The sequence below is a fragment of the Microcebus murinus genome, chromosome 2 (genome assembly GCF_040939455.1).
Source record: "Microcebus murinus isolate Inina chromosome 2, M.murinus_Inina_mat1.0, whole genome shotgun sequence".
NCBI classification, from domain to species: Eukaryota; Metazoa; Chordata; class Mammalia; order Primates; family Cheirogaleidae; genus Microcebus; species Microcebus murinus.
In genome coordinates this window covers 93,846,849-93,865,246 of record NC_134105.1, presented here as the reverse complement: position 1 = coordinate 93,865,246, position 18,398 = coordinate 93,846,849, and the positions used below count along the sequence as shown (strand labels likewise).

General features: G+C 44.5%; 1 protein-coding gene and 1 long non-coding RNA gene across 2 annotated transcripts in view; one reads left to right on the top strand and one right to left on the bottom strand.

Annotated features, from left to right (window-relative positions):
• CASQ2 (calsequestrin 2) overlaps positions 1–18,398 on the top strand; it is a 63,584-nt gene that overhangs the window by 8,299 nt on the left and 36,887 nt on the right. Inside the window, exons 2-3 of the mRNA XM_076000005.1 lie at positions 14,086–14,170; positions 17,240–17,340. Coding sequence (XP_075856120.1) covers positions 14,086–14,170; positions 17,240–17,340 — 186 coding nt within the window. The remainder of the gene's footprint in view (positions 1–14,085; positions 14,171–17,239; positions 17,341–18,398) is intronic.
• The window catches only part of LOC105869757 (uncharacterized), a 41,351-nt gene continuing 23,909 nt past the window's right edge, over positions 957–18,398 (bottom strand). The window contains exons 2-4 of the long non-coding RNA XR_001153257.2: positions 17,617–17,714; positions 14,786–14,889; positions 957–2,839 (exon numbers count right to left, since the gene is read on the bottom strand). This is a non-coding gene — a long non-coding RNA (uncharacterized LOC105869757). The remainder of the gene's footprint in view (positions 2,840–14,785; positions 14,890–17,616; positions 17,715–18,398) is intronic.

Genomic DNA, 18,398 nt, shown 5'->3' with positions numbered 1-18,398 from the left:
GAGCCTCAATGCTCAAAATATGGCCCCCAGACTAGTGGCAGTGGCATTATCCATGACCATGTTAGTAATGAAGACTCCCAGGCCCCAATCCCAGAATCAGAATCCACATTTAAATGGGATCCTTGGGAGGCTTCTAGACACATTAAAGTTTGCAAGCAGTGTCCCAGTCTATTAGATTAGAGACATTTTTCAGATGACTGGAATCATGTTGCCCCTGTTTGGTCTTTGGTCAATTGGACCTGTTGGTATACCTCTGATTTAGAGACCTGTTGGGGTGCTATGTTGGTTCTGAGGGTGCAGGGATTTAGAGCTGTTCTGAGGATCAGCCTGGATTTTCCCACTGACTTCTCACTCACACAGTCAGTGATTAATACTTCTAACCTTAGAAGAGAATGAATGATCTTGGACTAGAGAATCTTTGCCCCATTTGAGAGCTTTCCAGTGGAATGTCCTGGTTTCCTAAGACCAAATCAGAAGGTGCCCTTCTAAGTGTTCTTAGACACTCTTAGGTCAGGGTCCAAGATTGACTTTTAGAAATAGAAGACGTGCATCTATTAATATTTGGTTGCTGTGGCACACTACCCCTTTCCTCCAGAGATGACAAATCTGAGAACCCTGGGATATATGGTTGTGGGAATCTAAGATGTAATGATGTTTAAAGGGAAACCATGGGAAAGCTTCTCAGTGTAACTGGAGAATGTTCTATAATGTGAAACTAAGTCTTGTGAACACTCAAATAGGAATATTCATTTTTTCATTTATTCATGAAATATTGGTCTTATTTTCTGTCTTAGTCTGTTTAGTGTTGTTATAAAAGAATATCCAAGGCTTGGTAACTTATAAAGAAAAGAGATTTATTTGGCTTATGATTCTGGTGGCTGGAAAGTTCAAGACTGGCAGCTGCATCTGGTGAGGTCCTCGTGCTACTTCAACTCATGGTGGGAAGCAGAAAGCAGAAAGCAAAAGTGGAGCAGGCATGTGCAAAGAGATCACATGGTGAGAGAGGAAGCAAGACAGAGACCCCAAGGAAGCCAAGCTTGTTTTTAACAACCTGCTCTCTTGGCAGGGAATAAATCCATTCCCATGAGAACTCACTCACCCCACCCAGAAGGGCATTAATCTATTCCCGGGGGATCTTCCCCCATGACTCAAACACCTCCCACTACACCCCACTTCCCAACACTGACACATTGGGAATAAAATTTCAACCTGAGCTTAGGCAGGGACAAACCACACCCAAACCATGTCACCTACAGAGACACAGAGGGCATGCCCCCTGATGTCTAAAGAGATGGTCCTCTTTTGTTGATGATGGTAAGAACTCACTTCCTTTAGGTCTATGCCTAACTGTCACCTTATCAAATAAATTAGCACCCTGACCACCTATGTAAACCATACTATCCCAGCACTCCTTGTATCTCCTATACTCTGTTTTGTTTTCTTTATAGTACTCGGCTGACATGTTGTATATTTTTGATATCCTCTATAGAATGTAAAATCCACAAGGGTAAGGGTTTTGTTCTACTTCTTTCTGTAGATCAGTGCCTGCCTCAGTGGATATTCAATAGTGTTTGTTGAACAAATGTTGAATGAACAGAAAGGGAAGGAGGAGAAGGGAGATAACATGTATTATGAATTTACCATAAACCATGCCCCATACGGGTGCTTTACATATGTTATTTTATTTAATTCTTACAACATATTACAGGCAGAGAAATGGGCTAGAGAGTTAAGTAAAAATTTCTCAAAGTCACTAAGTTATAAAATAGCAGAGCATGAAGCAGGGTTTGAACCCACACCTATTTGGTTCCAAATCACATGTTCCTTCCACTACGCCAAGGAGCAGCTGAAAGGGATTACCTCATGTCGGTAGGGAGTGCCAACTTATGAAGGGACAAGTGTCTTTACTTTGTACTCTGGATTTGCACCCACAATTTAGCAACATTAAATTGTACGACTCTACTACATGTTGAACCTAAATGACTAGTGTGAGCAAATGGACTAATGCTTGACATCTACTTGGAATTCAATAAATGTTTGCTGGATGGATGGAGGATGGATGGATGGATGGAGAGAGAGATAAAAAAAAAAAGGCAAGGGATTATAAATGCATTACCTATACTGAGAATATATTTATCCTTGATCTCTGTTTTTAAATTAAGTTACATTTTTAAAAAGTATTGAGTAGAATAGTAAAGAGATTGAATCTGTCAGCTTTAGGAGCCTGTTTGTTACCCTTGCTTAATCCCACCAAAATATGGGTAAAACGGATTTTATTTTTTTAACCATGGGACTCTCAGCCCAAAATATATGCACACGTGGGCAGAAACCTCTGGGCTTTATAAGGCTAACCATGCATTCTAAATTCATTTAGCACTGGAAAATGTCCCAGTGATTGCATTTCCAAACCCCAAGAGAGGAAGGCAAAATGGAAGTTGCTGGAGTCAAGTCAATCTACAGATGGAGCAGTGTGGGAATACTAGGCAGAGAAGAGCAACACACACAGGATTCAGGGATTTGTTTTTCCAACTGTTCGCTGCCCAAAGATGGTACTCTCCAAACTCACACCTGCTCCACTCTGAAAAATCAGACGAGGTCAGGCTTGTTTTGGTTTGGCATTGAGAACGAGCAGTCATATAGAGCCCCAGCTCTCTAAGGAGATGCTCACTTCTAAATTGCAGTTCTCTGTAAAGCCCAAGTGCCGTTGAACTCTTTGATGGGCGCTTGCTGGGTACTTCTCAGGAACACAACCGATGCTTGGAGTGAGATGGTGAATGAACAAGAAGTGTTATTGGTAAGAGCGTGGAATGAGTTGATTGTAGTTAAATTCTTCCTTCTCCTATAGAATTAATAAAGAAATAGGGGTTTTACAAAATGGAAAACACTCTGTTGATTCAGAAGTGAAATCTTCTTCTCTCACTCCTCTTGCCCCAAAAGCCCTCAGTAACACTCAAGCCCACATAGAATACCTGAGCACCATATTCCTGAGGTACATCTCCTCCCAAAGTTGTAAATTATTAAATGAGGCCATGAGCTACCATGAAAGTCACCATTATGGAAACATTATAAGGGCTATTATAAAATAAAGCAGTAAAAAAAAAAAAAAGTAAGAAATGAAACCTGTTTCACAATCACAAGATTTTTCTTCAAAATCAGCAGCCCTACTGTCTAGCAGTTTGAGCTTTACAGGTTGGTGTGGAGTATTTTTGTATCATTATCAGCTTAGCCTTAGCTCATATCTAAAATGACTTCTTCAGCCCAGAAGCCAGCGCCCTGAAGTCCTGCGCCTATTCAAAGAAGCCTTGCAGGAGTGGGGAACCTGCAGCCTTCTGATTTCAATACTGTTCTTTTTTTTTTTTTTTTTTTTTTGAGACAGAGTCTCACTTTGTTTCCCAGGCTAGAGTGAGTGCCGTGGTGTCAGCCTAGCTCACAGCAACCTCAAACTCCTGGGCTCAAGCAATCCTGCTGCCTCAGCCTCCCGACTAGCTGGGACTACAGGCATGCGCCACCATGCCTGGCTAATTTTTTCTATATATATATTAGTTGGCCAATTAATTTCTTTCTATTTATAGTAGAGACGGGGTCTCGCTCTTGCTCAGGCTGGTTTCGAACTCCTGACCTTGAGCAATCCGCCCGCCTCGGCCTCCCAGAGTGCTAGGATTACAGGCGTGAGCCACCGCGCCTGGCCAATACTGTTCTTTTTTAAGCACCAGAGAAGACAAGAAAACCTTCATCTTTTTCTGCTACACCCCTTTTAATAAAAGGATGTGTTCTGTAAAATTTGGATTCAGTCAAAAGGCCACACTTAACGACCTAGAAGGCTGCAGGTTCCCCGCCCCTGCAAGGCTTCTCTATTTGATCAACTGGATGTGATAGGCTGTAATTATCCTGATAAGCTGTTTCTGTTTGGACAGCCACCCAGGAAAACGGCCAGTGAGGCGTCTTGCAATGTGATGGGCTGGGCAGGCCAGAGCTGCTTCTGCGTGCCCGGAGTGCCTGGTTCCAGGAGGGCCGGCCAGCTGCCCAGGTGCCCAATCCAGGCAGGCCTCTCCTCGCCATCTGCCGTATTCTAGGCCAGCCAGGTGAGCCACAGGTGCTGTCTCACCTGCTCACCTGCCTCTACCTTACATGTCATGCACAGCCACTCTGGGTTAGGATACCGTGAGCCTGACCACACACACTTGATTTATATGTGATAGAAATGAAAGCATCCCCCGAAAATGTGGGGGGAAGTATATATAGCACATAAATGGTGACTGGCAATAGTGTCTGGCAGCGTAGGGCGCACATGTTTGCAGTTAGACCCACCTGGGGTTGAATCCTTGCATTAGCTATGTGATCATAGGCAGGCTACTTAAGTCCTCAAGGCAGCGATTCCTTTGTAAACTGTAAACCACAGTACCTTTCTCATGGGGTTCTTATAAAGATAAGAGAGGTGATGTGTAAAATGACCAGCATGGGTTTGGTACTCAGTAAAAGGCTGTTCTTGAAATCACTGTGTACGTAAAAGCCTATGGAAAACTGCCACTCTCCCCCAAAGTTAGTTAGCCATGATATGTGTTGTCATTCTTAGATACTGTCAAAGTAAACACTGGTTGGATATTTCATAAAGTCCACCCAAGTAGTAATGGGTTCCTCTTCTGTTTTTTAATGTGCCTTGTTTCGAAGAGATAGGGCAAAGATCTTTGCCCAGCCATTATTTTACATTTAGGAGGTCTCTCCATGAGCTGAAGCACTCCCAGCCTCCTCTCTAAAATGAAGAATATCAACCTTCATTGAAGGTTAGTTTAAAAGGGGACGATCTCTCTCTGGCTCCAGAAAAGCACTGATACTGTGCAGGACCTTTTCCCAGGGGCAGTTGGCAGGAGGGACTACCAGAGGAGGTCAGTGTTTGGGCTGTCGGACTGCGTCTTCACAGGCCCTGGGGCACAGAATTCTGCTGAGAAAAATTGGAAAAGGGCATGGCCTAGCCCCACGTCAGACAGATTTAGTTTTTAAAAATCCCATTGCAGCGATATTTTTAGTACAAAATGAAATAAAACAAACAAAAAACCTGACTTTCAGGGACAGCCTCCCTCATTCCGGCAGTTTGGAGGTTCTAGAACACTACACAATAAAAGATCGTGGTTGTGTGTTAGAGACTGTGGCCGAGTGGTGGTTCTCGGTGTGTGGCACCAAGACCAGGTCCTGGGCCCTGGTCAGAAATGCAAGCTCTGGGGTCCCACCCCAGACCTGCTGAATCAGACACTCTGGGGCGGGCCCTGCAATCCGTTTTCAGGGAAGGCCGCTGTGCACCCAGGTTCAAGAACCACTGCCTTACTGCAGTGGGGTCTGCGTGTAGTTAATGCACAGGGAATGTTCACTCACACCTGTATACCTGCTACTTCTGCAAGATTAGATCTCATTTTTTCTATTAGAATATTGAGATCAGATAAGTTGTGACCTGCTCTGAGCCTCTCAGCTGATAAGCAGTCGAGCCAGGATTGGGGCCCAGGTCTCTCGGAGGCCAGGGGTGCAGGAATAGAATGTAATGAATGGGAGTCCGGCTCTGGAGCCAGAGTTTCGGGGTGGGAATCCCTGTGGGGTCACTTACGCTCTGCATGGCCCTGGGCAAGTTGGCCAGCCACTGTATGCCTCCATTTCCTCATCTGCAAGCCTCTACCCCATGAGGGTTCTGTACAGATGCTATAAGATAGTCCTTGTAGGGTAGTTGGAGCAGAGACTCACATGTAGTAAACACCCAGTAAATGCTATTTTTATTGTGGTTGTTGTAATACTGCCTCTCAGACTGTGGAAAAAGCACGCAGCATCCGCCCTTGGATCTCTTCCTAGGCATTGACCAAGGTGACAGTCCCAAAGTGCCAATCAAAACAACCAACAGCCTCCCTCTGCCCCCACGCCTCTTTCAGGGGCCACCCTTTCCAGATCCAAGAGGCCCCAGTATTCTCCTGAATCCCGTAAAATAGCTGTCCCGTCCCTCGGCCAGCCTCCCCCACGGCTGTGTCCTGGGCCAGCCGCCCAGCTATACATAGCCCGGGCCTAATTCGAGGGCAGCAGAAAGTGACGGGAGATTACCGGAGATAAACGCCAGCTCTCGGGTTTCAGGGAGGACGCGCAGTTGTTGAATTGCTTGACATGGAGCCAGATGGTATCGGGGACAGTGGGTAAAAACAGCCGTTGGCTCTTGGCTTCCATGGAAAGAGCAGGGCTGCAGCCAGGGTATTTTTAATGACTGGCCTGAGGGACATTCACTCAGAGCAGAGATCTGTGACATTCCCCACAGGCTCCTCAGTTCCAATTTTTTTTTTTCAGATCCCTGACCTTGCAGAAAGTAATCCCCACCCACCTCCCTTCAATAAGTAGCCACCTCCTTTTTCTCTACTGCTGTACTGCCCCACACCACCCCTCCCTCCCTCTGACCACGACGTAAGTGAGTCTTTCTCCTCCACAAGACAGTTCTTGGGAAGTGGTACAAAGATGGTTTTTTTCTTGTCTTTCCCTCCCTGGACAAGAGCTGGCTGGAAGCACTGGGGGTGCTGTCCTGCAAGGCCCTTGCTGCTGTGCTAGTCACCCGTCCTGTCACAGGCAAACTTCTTCAACAAGTGATCCACACCTGCTCTGACTTGTCCCTGCCACCCACTCAACCATTAACTCTCAGTGCTTTGGCTTCTGTCATGGCTCTTCTCTAAAACATCACCCATGACTTACCAGTCCTGAAATGAGAGACCTCATGGTGGTCCAGCACTGCTTGACTCCCTGCAACATCTGGTATGACCACTTGCTCCTCCATGACTTTGGAGTCACGACACTAGGGTCCTTGCCTCCTCCCACTTCTCCAACGCTCCTCTCGGCCTCCAGGACAGGCTTTTCTTGCTCTTGCCTCTGAGACAGCCAGACCTTGACCCTGTGGCTTTCTCGCAGGCCCCCATGTCCCCTGCCCTCACGCCTTCACCTCTCACTCCCATAGTTCCAATCGAGACCCCTCCCCCAGGCATACTCGCCCCCTCACACTCTTGACAGGACTTCCATGACCATCGACTTATGGCATCTGACCCCACACTGAGAAGCTTGCCCCTGGTCCTGGCATGGCCTCCTGATGTCACTGTGTGTCCTTCGCTCCGTGCCCTGGCTGGAGACCCTGGACTCATCTTGCCTCCTCCCTCTTCTTTGGTCTCCCTCCCTTCTCTCTCCAAAGCCAAGGAAGAGTTACCAGGTCTGACTGATTCTCAACTTGTAGCATGCCCTGCACAAGTCACTTGTCCCATTGCCACTGCTCTGGTCTGAGACCAGTGCCATCTCCCACTCAGACTGTGACATCAGCGTCCCAACTGGCCTCCTTTCTTTTCCACTCTTCTTTGTGTCTGTCTGGTCTCTGCCCTCAGATAGACCCTCCCCAAACTCAAATTAGTCATATTGTTCTTCTACTCAACTCCCCAATCAGAACTTCCAGGTCTAATATTCAAAGTCCTTCACACTCTTTTTCTCATATGCCTCAACACAGGACTCCTCTCAGCTCCCCAAGTAAGCCCACTGCTCAAGTAGGTCAGCTCTTCTCCTGCATGCTCTGCACGCCCGCCCCTGCACGCCCGCCCCTGCACACCTCTGTTTAGGCCTTTCCTCTTTCCAGGGCGCCTTTGCTGCCTCTTCTGCCCGTCCACACACTTCTCTTCCAAGGTCTAGCTGGGCCTCCTCTTCCAAGCAACCTCCCCCTTTGCTCACTCATTTATGTAAGAAACTACTATGTTTTGAGATCTACTCTATCCAGGTAGGGTATCAGATGCTGGAGATAATGTAGGGAGAAAAACAGACATGGACATGGAGCTTACAGGCTATAGCATGGCTACTGATAGACAAATAATGATGTAGGTTAATGTGCACTTACAAACTGAGAGAGAGTTGCAAAGGACAAGCAGAGGGCACTACAGTCAAGGGTGAAAAGGGTAAGAAGAGTAAAAACTGAGATTAGGAGTTAGGGAATGTCTTTTGAGGAGCTGACATTCAAGCGTAGACTTCAGGAACAGGAGAAGTTGTCAAAGAATGGGCGAAGGTCTTCTAGATGGAGGGAAGGCTGTGTGTGGAGGCACAGCCTGTGTGGGGCGAATCAGGACAAGGCGCCCCCTGCAGGTGGCTGAAGCCATGCCTGCCTAGGGCACCGGAGCACAGCTGAATGAGGTCATTAATCCTGTGCTCAGACCTGAGCCAGGAAGGAACTTGCTGTTTTGAGGAGCTGAAAAAGACTGTATTAAGTAAGAGACAGCGTGACCCCAAATGAGGCCAGAAAGGCAAGTGGTCCAAACCCTGTTGTTGGCCATATTAAGGATTCGAGATTCATCCCAAGGGCGTTGGAATTAAATCCACCGTACTTATCACAGCCTGCTAGGCTCTGTATGATGTGACCCGCAGCCCACGAGCTCACTCGCTGTAAGTCTCCTAAGCCCTTATTTTCTGTCCTAGTCCTTTAGCACCTAGAGCTAATGTTTTTTCTATTTAATAGTTTCCACCTTCATTAAATCACAAGGTTCTTGAAGCTGACATGCATCTTACACATTTTTGCTTTGCACAGTACCTTACCATAGTAGGTCCTCGATTAATGGTTGTTGTTCTCTTTCTGTTGCAATACTTTAGGCTATAGTACTATTGAATTGGCACAAGAGTCAGAACCCTATCCACCTGTCATAATATTGAGAAGAAAATCTAATGTTTATTAAGCACGTACTGCTTGCCAAGAACTGTGCCAAGCACTTTATACTCATTATTTCAGTTAATCGTCAAACAGTCCTTTGAAATAGATATTGTTATTGTCCACATTTGACACTGGAGTCACAGCACAGGCTTGTGACCAAGTCAGGAATCCAGGTCTCTGATTCTAAAGCCTGTGCTTTTAACTTCTGGGATATACTATTCCATGGGTCATTTATTCATTTGAAGATGAGACCTATTTGGACCCTGTCTTTACAGAGGTAATAGTGGTGCAATAAATACCTACAGAATATAATATTTTAAAAGAGCAAGTATGGCTATCCTATAAATATCCACTTCTTTCCTATTGAATTATGCATATTATTTACGTAGACCTTTTTAAAAAGTTGGTTGTACTTGAAAGAATCAGCAATGGTTAAAGCAAATCCTAATGTTTCTAGAAAGAATAAACACTGACCAATGCCCAGGGACTGCACATAACCAACCGATAAGAGACAACCCCATTCTCTGGGATGGACTGATGGCAGGCAAGACCATCTGAGAAGTAACCAACCAAACAAGCAAACAAAACCAGCAGAGAAATGGTTATAAGTCAATAAGAGAAAATTGCAATCACATCTAAAAAGAAAATACCAATTTTCTGGGAATTTATGAGACATACTGATGCTTCCTTTTCTACTCATGTATATTACTCTTAGTCACTGTTTTTGGTGACAATTGTCTCTTGCCTCTTTGGTTCACAAGCCCCTTGAACTTGTGAAATATTCAGACCAATCCATACATTCATCCACAAGTATGCCGAGTGCCCCCAAGGAACTGTGCAAGATACAGAAGGAGCACAAAACAGGGTCCTTCTTAGGAAGGAAAGAGTCACAATACCAAAGAGACTTAGCACCACTCTAACAAATTACAGAATAAGTGCCAGAGCACTGTGCTCCTGTACTAGACTGACGGAGTTCCAGAAAGAAGAACGGGGCTGAGCTCTGCAGATGAGGGTGACCAGGGCTGGCAGTGACCTGAGCGCACAGTGAGGCTGGGCTGCAGGAGAGAATAGAAGGGAACATATGAGCTAGAGATTTAAGGCCAGAGCAAAGGCAGAGGCAGAGCTGAGCCAAATATGAGAGGCAGTGTCCTGTCTGCCCCTTGGCCCAGCAGGGGCACCTGGTCCTGAGGGGCCCAGGCCATGAAGGAGTCAGGCCAGAATGCCCCAGGCTTTTAGCACACCCCTTCTGCCCCTCCCAGCCTCACTGCTCTCTTGGCTTGCTGCCAGCCTTAGCCTCCCTCAGCTTAGGCCTACGAAGGGTGCTTGCTGAGGCTGACGGCAGTGATGACAGCTCAAGTGGGCAGGCTTTGGCCCTAATCAGGGTGGGAGGCGAGAGTGACCGGAGTGCTGCTGGGATTTTAAGGATGCCAGGGAGGAGGTGGGCAGGCCCCGGCTAGCATGGGATCCTGGCTCATCTGTGATTGCCTGCTCTGTCTATCCATCCACAGCACAGGACAGTGATTGGCTGTACTTAGTTAACCAGGAAGTCAGGAAAACAGAATTGAGTTCATTTGAGACAGCCCTCCCACTCATCTATCTCCAAAAGTTGCATATAAATATCAAGAAGATAACTGGAAGGCCATGCTTTCCATGCCTCTGAGAGGCGCACATTTGCATCTACCTAAAAACTAAATATGATAGTATGTGTCTAGGAGAGGTCAGAGTTAAATTCTCTGTTTAATTCTCAGAGTTAATTTCTTTCTTGTTTGTTATTCTTACTATTATTAATACTTCTTTCCTATGCCAAGTGTGGGCCCACGGGTCACAGGTAGAACTCTATGCCATATCACTGTGGATGAACTGACAACCATTTATAGCAGTGTTTTCCAGGGTGTGGTTTGACATCTGCTATGTCAGAATCATGGGGTGTGGTAGTGCGGTTTATAAAAATGTGGATTCCTGAGCTCCATCCAGCTCTATTCTCTATTGTTTTGTGCTGAGGCCCAGGAAGCCCCATTTTAGCCCCCAGATGATTTTTAAACACAGTAAGAGCCACTGTCAGAGGCTCCAATTCTAGGACAGGGGCAACTTACTATGTCACAAAGCCATTAAGTCTCATCAGTATTGACTTTCAATGATAGACAAGGGAACATTTAACTTAAGGTGTTGACAGCAATAAATGGGACAGAGTGGCTTACACCGAAAACCAGAAAACTCATTCAACAATGACCTTGTCTAATAATTTGAATGCAATAGACTAAAGACAAGTGACCTGGCAGAAAGACTGGTCTATTTAGGCATTGTAGGAAAGCTCGAGATGAGTCATACACAAACACTGATGCTGCCTTTCATCCTAAATCTTTCCTAGTCCCAGCCAAAATCCAAGAAGAAAACTGCATGGGGGTTGGGCCAAGGGGGAGGGGCAGCAGGGCCCTTTGTTATCTTCTCCCCACCCCACCGCCCTCCACCCACCACCAAGGCCACTCCTAGGAGCAGCTCTCTGTGCTTCTGCCCAGTCTCCTGCCTCTCAGAGAAAGGAAGTGGTTAGGGGCCAGAGAGAAAAACAGAATGGGGAACACGTGAGAAGGTCAGGGAGGGAAGAATGAATAAGCAAAGAAGGACATCAGGGAGTTATAACAGGATAGGAAATCCACAGGAGAAGCCACAGGTGCTGGGAAAAATGAAAGGAAAACATAGCAATGAAGAGGATATGAAAGATGCAACTATAGAACAGAAAGTAGAAGGATGTATGAGCTGTGGAGCCAGATAGACCCAGGGTCAATCCACCTAAAAGACAAGAAACCATAAAGGTATCTGCAGCAAACAACAGAACTGAATAACGTGAAGAAAACTGAGAGAACTGGAAGGAAAAATAAATAAATCCCTGAGATTGAGAAACAAAGAAAAAACTCTTAGCACTGTTATTCAAAGTAGTGCCAGAAGTTCTCACCAGTGCAATAAGAAAATGTAAGGAGATAAAAAGGCATAGAGATTGGAAAGGAAGAAATTATTTGCAAATGACAAGACTGTCTACATAGAAAATCTCAAGCAATCTATGAAAAACAAAGCAAAAATTTCTTAGAACTAATAAGTGAGTACAACATGGTTGTAAGATATAAAATAAACATAAACCAAGTATATATTTATATACTAGAAATAAACACATGGACACTAAAATTAAAAATATAATACCATTTATGGTCACTAAAGTAATTTAAATACTTCGGTATAAATCTAACAAAACTTGTGTAAGATTTATATGCTGAAAACTATGCAATACTGATGAAAGAAATCAAAGAAGATTAAATAAATGGAGAGACATAACACATTCATGAATTAGAAGAATCAGCATAGTAAATATGTTATTCTCCCCAAGTTAATTCAAGTCCTACCAAAATACTAGCAAATTTTTTTTTGTTGTAAACAATATTATCCTAAAGTTTATATGGAAATGCTAAAGTATTTAGTATGGCTATAGCAATTTTGAAAAAGAGGAATAAAGTGGGAAGAGGCAGCCTGCTTTCAAAATTTAATATATAGCTAATGTAATCAAGACTATGTGGTAATCAGCAGGGGACAGACACATAGATCAATGAAACAGAATACAGGAACCATAAATAGACCCACATAGCTATACCAGCTGATTTTTGACAAGGGTGTGGAAGCAATTCAATGGATGAAAGACAGTCTTTTCAATAAATGGTGCTGGAACAGTTGGACATCTATTGGCCAAAAACAGCAATAACAAAAGCCCCTCAACCTGTCTCACACTTTATATAAAATTTAACTCAAAATGGATCATGAACTTAAATGTCAAATGTAAAAATTATAAAACTATTTATCTATTCATTTAGATTTAGATCACTTGGTCTCCCAGGCTGAAGTGATCATAATTACTGCAACCTTGAACTCCTACGCTGAAGCAATCCTCCTACCTTAGCCTCCCAAGTAGCTGAGGCTACAGGCATATGCCACCACGTCCAGCTAATTTTTTAAAAAATTTTTTATAGAGACAGGGTCTCCCGTTATATTGCCCAGGCCGGTATCAAACCCCTGGACTCAGGCAACCTTCCTGCCTTGGCCTCCCAAAATGCTGGGATTACAGCCATGAGCCACCATGCCTGGCTGTAAACTATAAAATTTTTACAAAAAGAAAGAAAGAGGGAAAGAAAGAGAGAGGAAGAGAGAGAGAGGGAGAGAAAGAAAAGAAAGGAAGGAAGACAGAAAATCTCAAAAGATTACATACTATATGATTATATTTATATAGCATCCTTGAAATGACAAAATTATATTAATAGAAATGGAGAAGAGATTACTTAGTGGTTGCTCAGGATTAGAGAGGTTGGGGCTAGGAACCCGAGGGTGTGACTACACAGGACAACAGAGGGATCCCTGTGGCTATGGAAATGGTCTGCACCTTAACTGTATCAACACCATCAATATCCAGTTCGTGATATTATATCTCAGTTTTGCAAGATGCTGCTATTGGGGGAAACTGTATAAAATGTACAAGGGATGTCTCTGTAGTATTGCTTATAACTGCGTGTTCATCTACAACTATCTTTTTTAAAAAGTTTAATGAAAAAAAAGTAGCATTAGTAGTCCATGATTTTTCTGGTAGCTTCTCCGTTTCAGTTCCGTTTCACGCCCCTGTTCAGCCAGATGGCAAGAATTAGATCTCGGTCAATTGAGGATCTCCCTACTTGCTGTTATCTAAGTTTCAGGAAACTTAGGATGCCAATATTGTGCTTGATGTCATCATCTCTGCTGGTTTCTACCCCGAGCAGTTTTCAGCCATCTGTCCCTCTAAGACGCTGCTGCATCCTCCTTGTTCCCCCGCCCCAATGCTCTAGTCACTCTTCCTCTAAATGTGCTGCAAAAAACCGCTCAGGTCCATCTGCAGATATGCCCCAGGGGCATCCCTACTCCAAGAGCCCAAGGACTAAGAGACTCGAGGGCTATGCTTGGACATCGAGGCCACAGGCTTCCTTTATGCTCAGGTCCTCTTGCATCCTCACTCCACCCCAGGTCCATTTGCAGCTGGAAAAGGGCTCAGGGCACCATGTCAGGTATCCATGCTTCCTTTCTGATTCTTCTCTCTCCTGATCCTGTCTGCTCTGAAGGCAGAAAATTGTATGTGATAGTGGATTTATTCTTCCAAATCTTATATCTTTGGTCTGTTCCTCAGATTGTTTCTCTCCTTGGTTCTCAGCATTCTCCTGGATTTTCCCTCTTCTGAGGGGACAAGTGTAGGGTCCCCTTGCTGCTGCTTGCATGGGTCCCAGAGTAACAGGAAACATGGAGGAAAACCCTCCTGCCAGTGCAGCAGCGTACTAAGCTGTGGTATTTCCTACCATCTTTTGTCCTTAGCCTCCTACTCATCCTTCTATTTGTCCCTTCAGCTTGTGGCCCAGATCCTGGAACATAAAGACATAGGCTTTGTGATGGTGGATTCCAAGAAAGAAGCCAGGCTTGCCAAGAAACTGGGTAAGTGTGATTTTTGAGATACTGTATATCAGGAAGAAACAGTGTGTCATGCAAAAAAAAAAAAAAAAAAGTTGTACTTATTCTTGTAAGATAACTGGGCTATTTTTAAATAAATATAAAATGGTCTGGCATATGTTAGTCTTAGACTCAAGAAGAGTTTCATAAAAGTAAAGATGGGCCTGTGGTTTAAGAGTAAGTGGTTTCACATTAATCATGTAATATTTCTTCGTAACAGTACAATGAAGAGGGTTTCTTCCTGGAGAAACTGACACTAAAGATCCAAGCCTTTATTTTCAGCTCCTAAAACAGGCCAAAAGGCCAGCTTCTCTTACCTCACCACTGTGGCGATCTCTCTGAGAGAGTTTATATCTCTTCTTCCATCATTTATTATTTCCTTGCCTCTTGGCTGAAGCAGCCAACAAAAGATAGTATTCATCGTGGTGACTCAAGGGTCCCAGTAGTTTCTAAAGTGAAGACTAAACCCCAGCTGGGCTATCTCCACAGACGAGAGGGAGGATTTAGGTGAGGTAACGGTTAAGTGACTATGCAATGGAAGTTGTAATCTCTCGTGTCAATATGTCATGTTTAAGGGCAAGTGCACTTTAAGAGTCTTACCTCTGTAATCCCAAGGAGAAAGAATATAGGTAACTCCTTTGGTTTTCAAACACCACACACATGTACTGCCATTTGGTTTTTTCTGCATGACCAGTGAAGAATGGCTGTTAAAAAAAAATAGCAGGAGGTGATAAAACAGGACCTTTGAAGAAAGGTTAATTGGATTTGGAGTAGTAAGCACAGAATAAAAAAGATGAGTGGTGGTTCAATAAATACCTTCAGGTACATAAAAGTTATTATCCTAGAAAAATTATAAACAACCATTTTCTATTTTATTTTCAAGAAAACCAGATTTTATTTTTAAAGATTTAAATTATAAGAGACTATTTATGTTAGATACAAAGAAGAACTCATGACTATAAAAGATAATGAATTATTAAGAATGTCTGGGATATCTCTTTCCCTGGAGACATATTAAGAAATATTGTTCCCCTTGAGCATGGGAGCAAAATATGTTCAACTCTTCCCCGGGAGTCCAAAACAATTTAATGAGTCCTGCCTCCTCCCCCAGCAGCCTACCGCCTCCTGATCTTCTCCCTTCCCACCGTTTTAATGAGACGTTGAATTTAGGAGAATTTGCAGTAAATGTAGGGAGAGGAAAATGCTAGTGTTCCAGTGATCTAAAACTTTAGGGAAGACCAGCCAGGCAAGTATTCACAAAGATGGAACAACAAAGGACATGACAGGGCTTGGTGTGCCTAAACAAACTTTTGTCCAATCTTAGCTGGAAGGAATTGGGGCAGGTTCCATCTGGCTATTTGATTGTGGGGTTTTACAGGACATTGGTTGTATTTTGTGAACCTGCTCCTTCAGCTCATCACCTCTTCCATTTACCTTAGTTTGGCCTTTATTAGGTTGTGTCTGAACTACTGCAATAGCTTTCTAACTGGTTTTGCTCAAGACAAAATCCAACAGGAAGTGACTGATGTTCCCTATGGTACCTTCTGAAATCAGCCATTCTGGGCTCCAGGACTACCTGGTCTCTCACTGTTTTTTGTTTTGTTTTGTTTTGTTTTTTTGAGGCAGAGTCTGGCTCTGTTGCCTGGGCTAGAGTGCCATGGCGTCATCCTAGCTCACAGCAACCTCAAACTCCTGGGCTCAAGCAATCCTCCTGCCTCAGTCTCCTGAGTAGCTGGGACTACAGGCATGTGCCACCATGCCTGGCTAATTTTTTCTATATATATTTTTAGTTGTCCAGATAATTTCTTTCTATTTTTAGTAGAAACGGGGTCTTGCTCTTGCTCAGGCTGGTCTCGAACTCCTGACTTTGAATAATCCTCCTGATTCAGCCTCCAGGAGTGCTAGGATTACAGGCGTGAGACACTACACCCAGCTCCTGTCACTCTTTTTGATTTACAAACGGCACTCCCCAGTGTGCCAGGGGCTCCCTCAGACATGACTTGGGACACAGTGGGCAGCATCCAAGCTTCCTGCCCCTAGAGGTTCTGCAGAGCAGTTCATTTGGAGAAAACATTGTCCAGCTAATAGAGAGTTTGAAAACAATTAATCTAAGGAATTAAGGAAGCCATGCAACTGGACCAAATGCCAGCCTCAGATATTAAGCATTCCTTGGGGGGGGGGAGGGGAAGGCAGTTTTCCAGCAAGCTTGTGTGACAGAACACAACAGTATACCAAAGGCGCTGGAAAGCAGGAAAGGAGAAGATGTAGAACCTGCCCTTGTAGCCTCTGTCAGCCAACTGGGTGGGGAAGCCATGTGAGATCCAGCTAGAATAGGAAAGCAAGCTGCTGGTTCTGCCACATACACTTAAAAGTGCCCATGTCACCAGGCTCTGTGAGAGGCATTGGGGTGCAAAAAAGACAATGATCCTGCCCTCAAAGAATGCACTGTGATAGTGAGGACCTGTAAATGGGGCTGCAGAAAGATCATGCATGAGCCCAGTGAGATTGGAGTGAGCTTCTTAGGAAAAATGAGTCCTAAGCTGAGGCCTGAAGGAGCTAACAAAGATGGAGGTCACAGGTTTGGGGAACAAGGAACATAAGTGTAGAGAATAACGCTCCGTGACTTTCCTTTATACACCCTGCGACAACAGCGCATTATAACATGGCAAAGGGAGCTGCGTAGCACCAGGTTGTGGAAGGACTCGAATGCCAGCCTAAGGAGTCAGGTGGACAGTGCCCATTAAAATTTTTTGATAAGGAGAATGACATGGGTCAGCAGTATTTTTGGAAAACTAAAGTAGTGGTGAGGTGGAGAATAGATTTTTCTTTCAAGTTAAAACCCAGTTGGAATTGTTAGTTCTTGACTAATTCAAATGAAATGCCCACTTTGGGAGCCCTTCAGAAGTGCTGTTTTGGGCTGGTGCTTGGGTTAGTGCTAGTTCCCCTGACCAGGACCTCATCATCACCCCAGGACCCTGACCCAGACCTGAGCCGAGGCAATGGCTCTGCCTACATCAGAACGACCTTGTCCTTGGTTCTCTTTGTTTCTTCCAGGTTTTAATGAAGAAGGAAGCCTGTACATTCTTAAGGGTGATCGCACAATTGAGTTTGATGGCGAGTTTGCAGCTGATGTTTTAGTGGAGTTTCTTTTGGATGTAAGTATTTGTGCACAGTGACCCTACATGGAGCTGTCTGGGCTCAAATAGAGAGGGCGGTAAAACCCCAAAGTGAGAACAGGGAAGCTGGAGAACATGACCTGGTCTAAGTCATGTTTATTAAGCTCCATAAGAAACTAAGGAGCACCTGCATCATTGCACTACCTACTTCTCCTGGGAAACTGGCTCCTAAGTCACCCTAAAAACTGTTGATTAGTGACCAAAGAGAGGGTCACAAATCAGGACCATGTAGTGGTAACATGCCAATTCTCTTACCATTTACACACCGACGTCCACTGACATTCCCTCGGCTTTGCTCCAGAGCTGACGAAGAAGAGCTGGCGGATGTGGGAAAGGGGGGGACAACTGGTCACCTGAAGAGGGAGGAAGACAGGAGTACCAATCAGCCACGTCACCTCAGAGCAACAGAAAGAAGGTGCAGCACTAAAGAGGCCCCCAATATCACAGTTACTCTCAGCTGTGAAGGTACCACACCCTCGGATCCACATGCACTGAGGAAAAAACACTGTAAAAATATTTCATCCATAGATGAACTCACACTTTCAGTAACAGCTGTGAAGTTGAATGCTTTTAACACATGTTCTTGCACAGATAAAATACCTGCTATTGAATCCATATTGATAATTCCTCATCTACCATCTGGTACCTAGTGGTCTATTGCTCTTTCTCTACAGCCTCAAAAACTAGAGAGAAGGTTAGAAGTGAGATGAAGGCCACCTCCCACCAAATAAAGTGCCCATTGACCCCACTTGGCCATCCCATTGACCCATATCACAAGCCATAAGAAAGTTGAGAAGGGCAACAGAACAACTCTGGGCCAACATGGCGCTGCCCCAACTTTATTGTCTAGGGAGAGGCGCTTGGAAATGAGACTCTGTTTTCAGTAATAAATAAGGTGATTGAGCCCCATAAGTGGAAGACCAGAGTTAGAGCAGATTTTAGACTTGATCAAATCAGGGCTCTAGAGCCATTTTTCTTTGTAAATCACAGGTCATTCTGTTTTCAGTATGTTGCCTGTGTCCTCAAGCTGATTATTC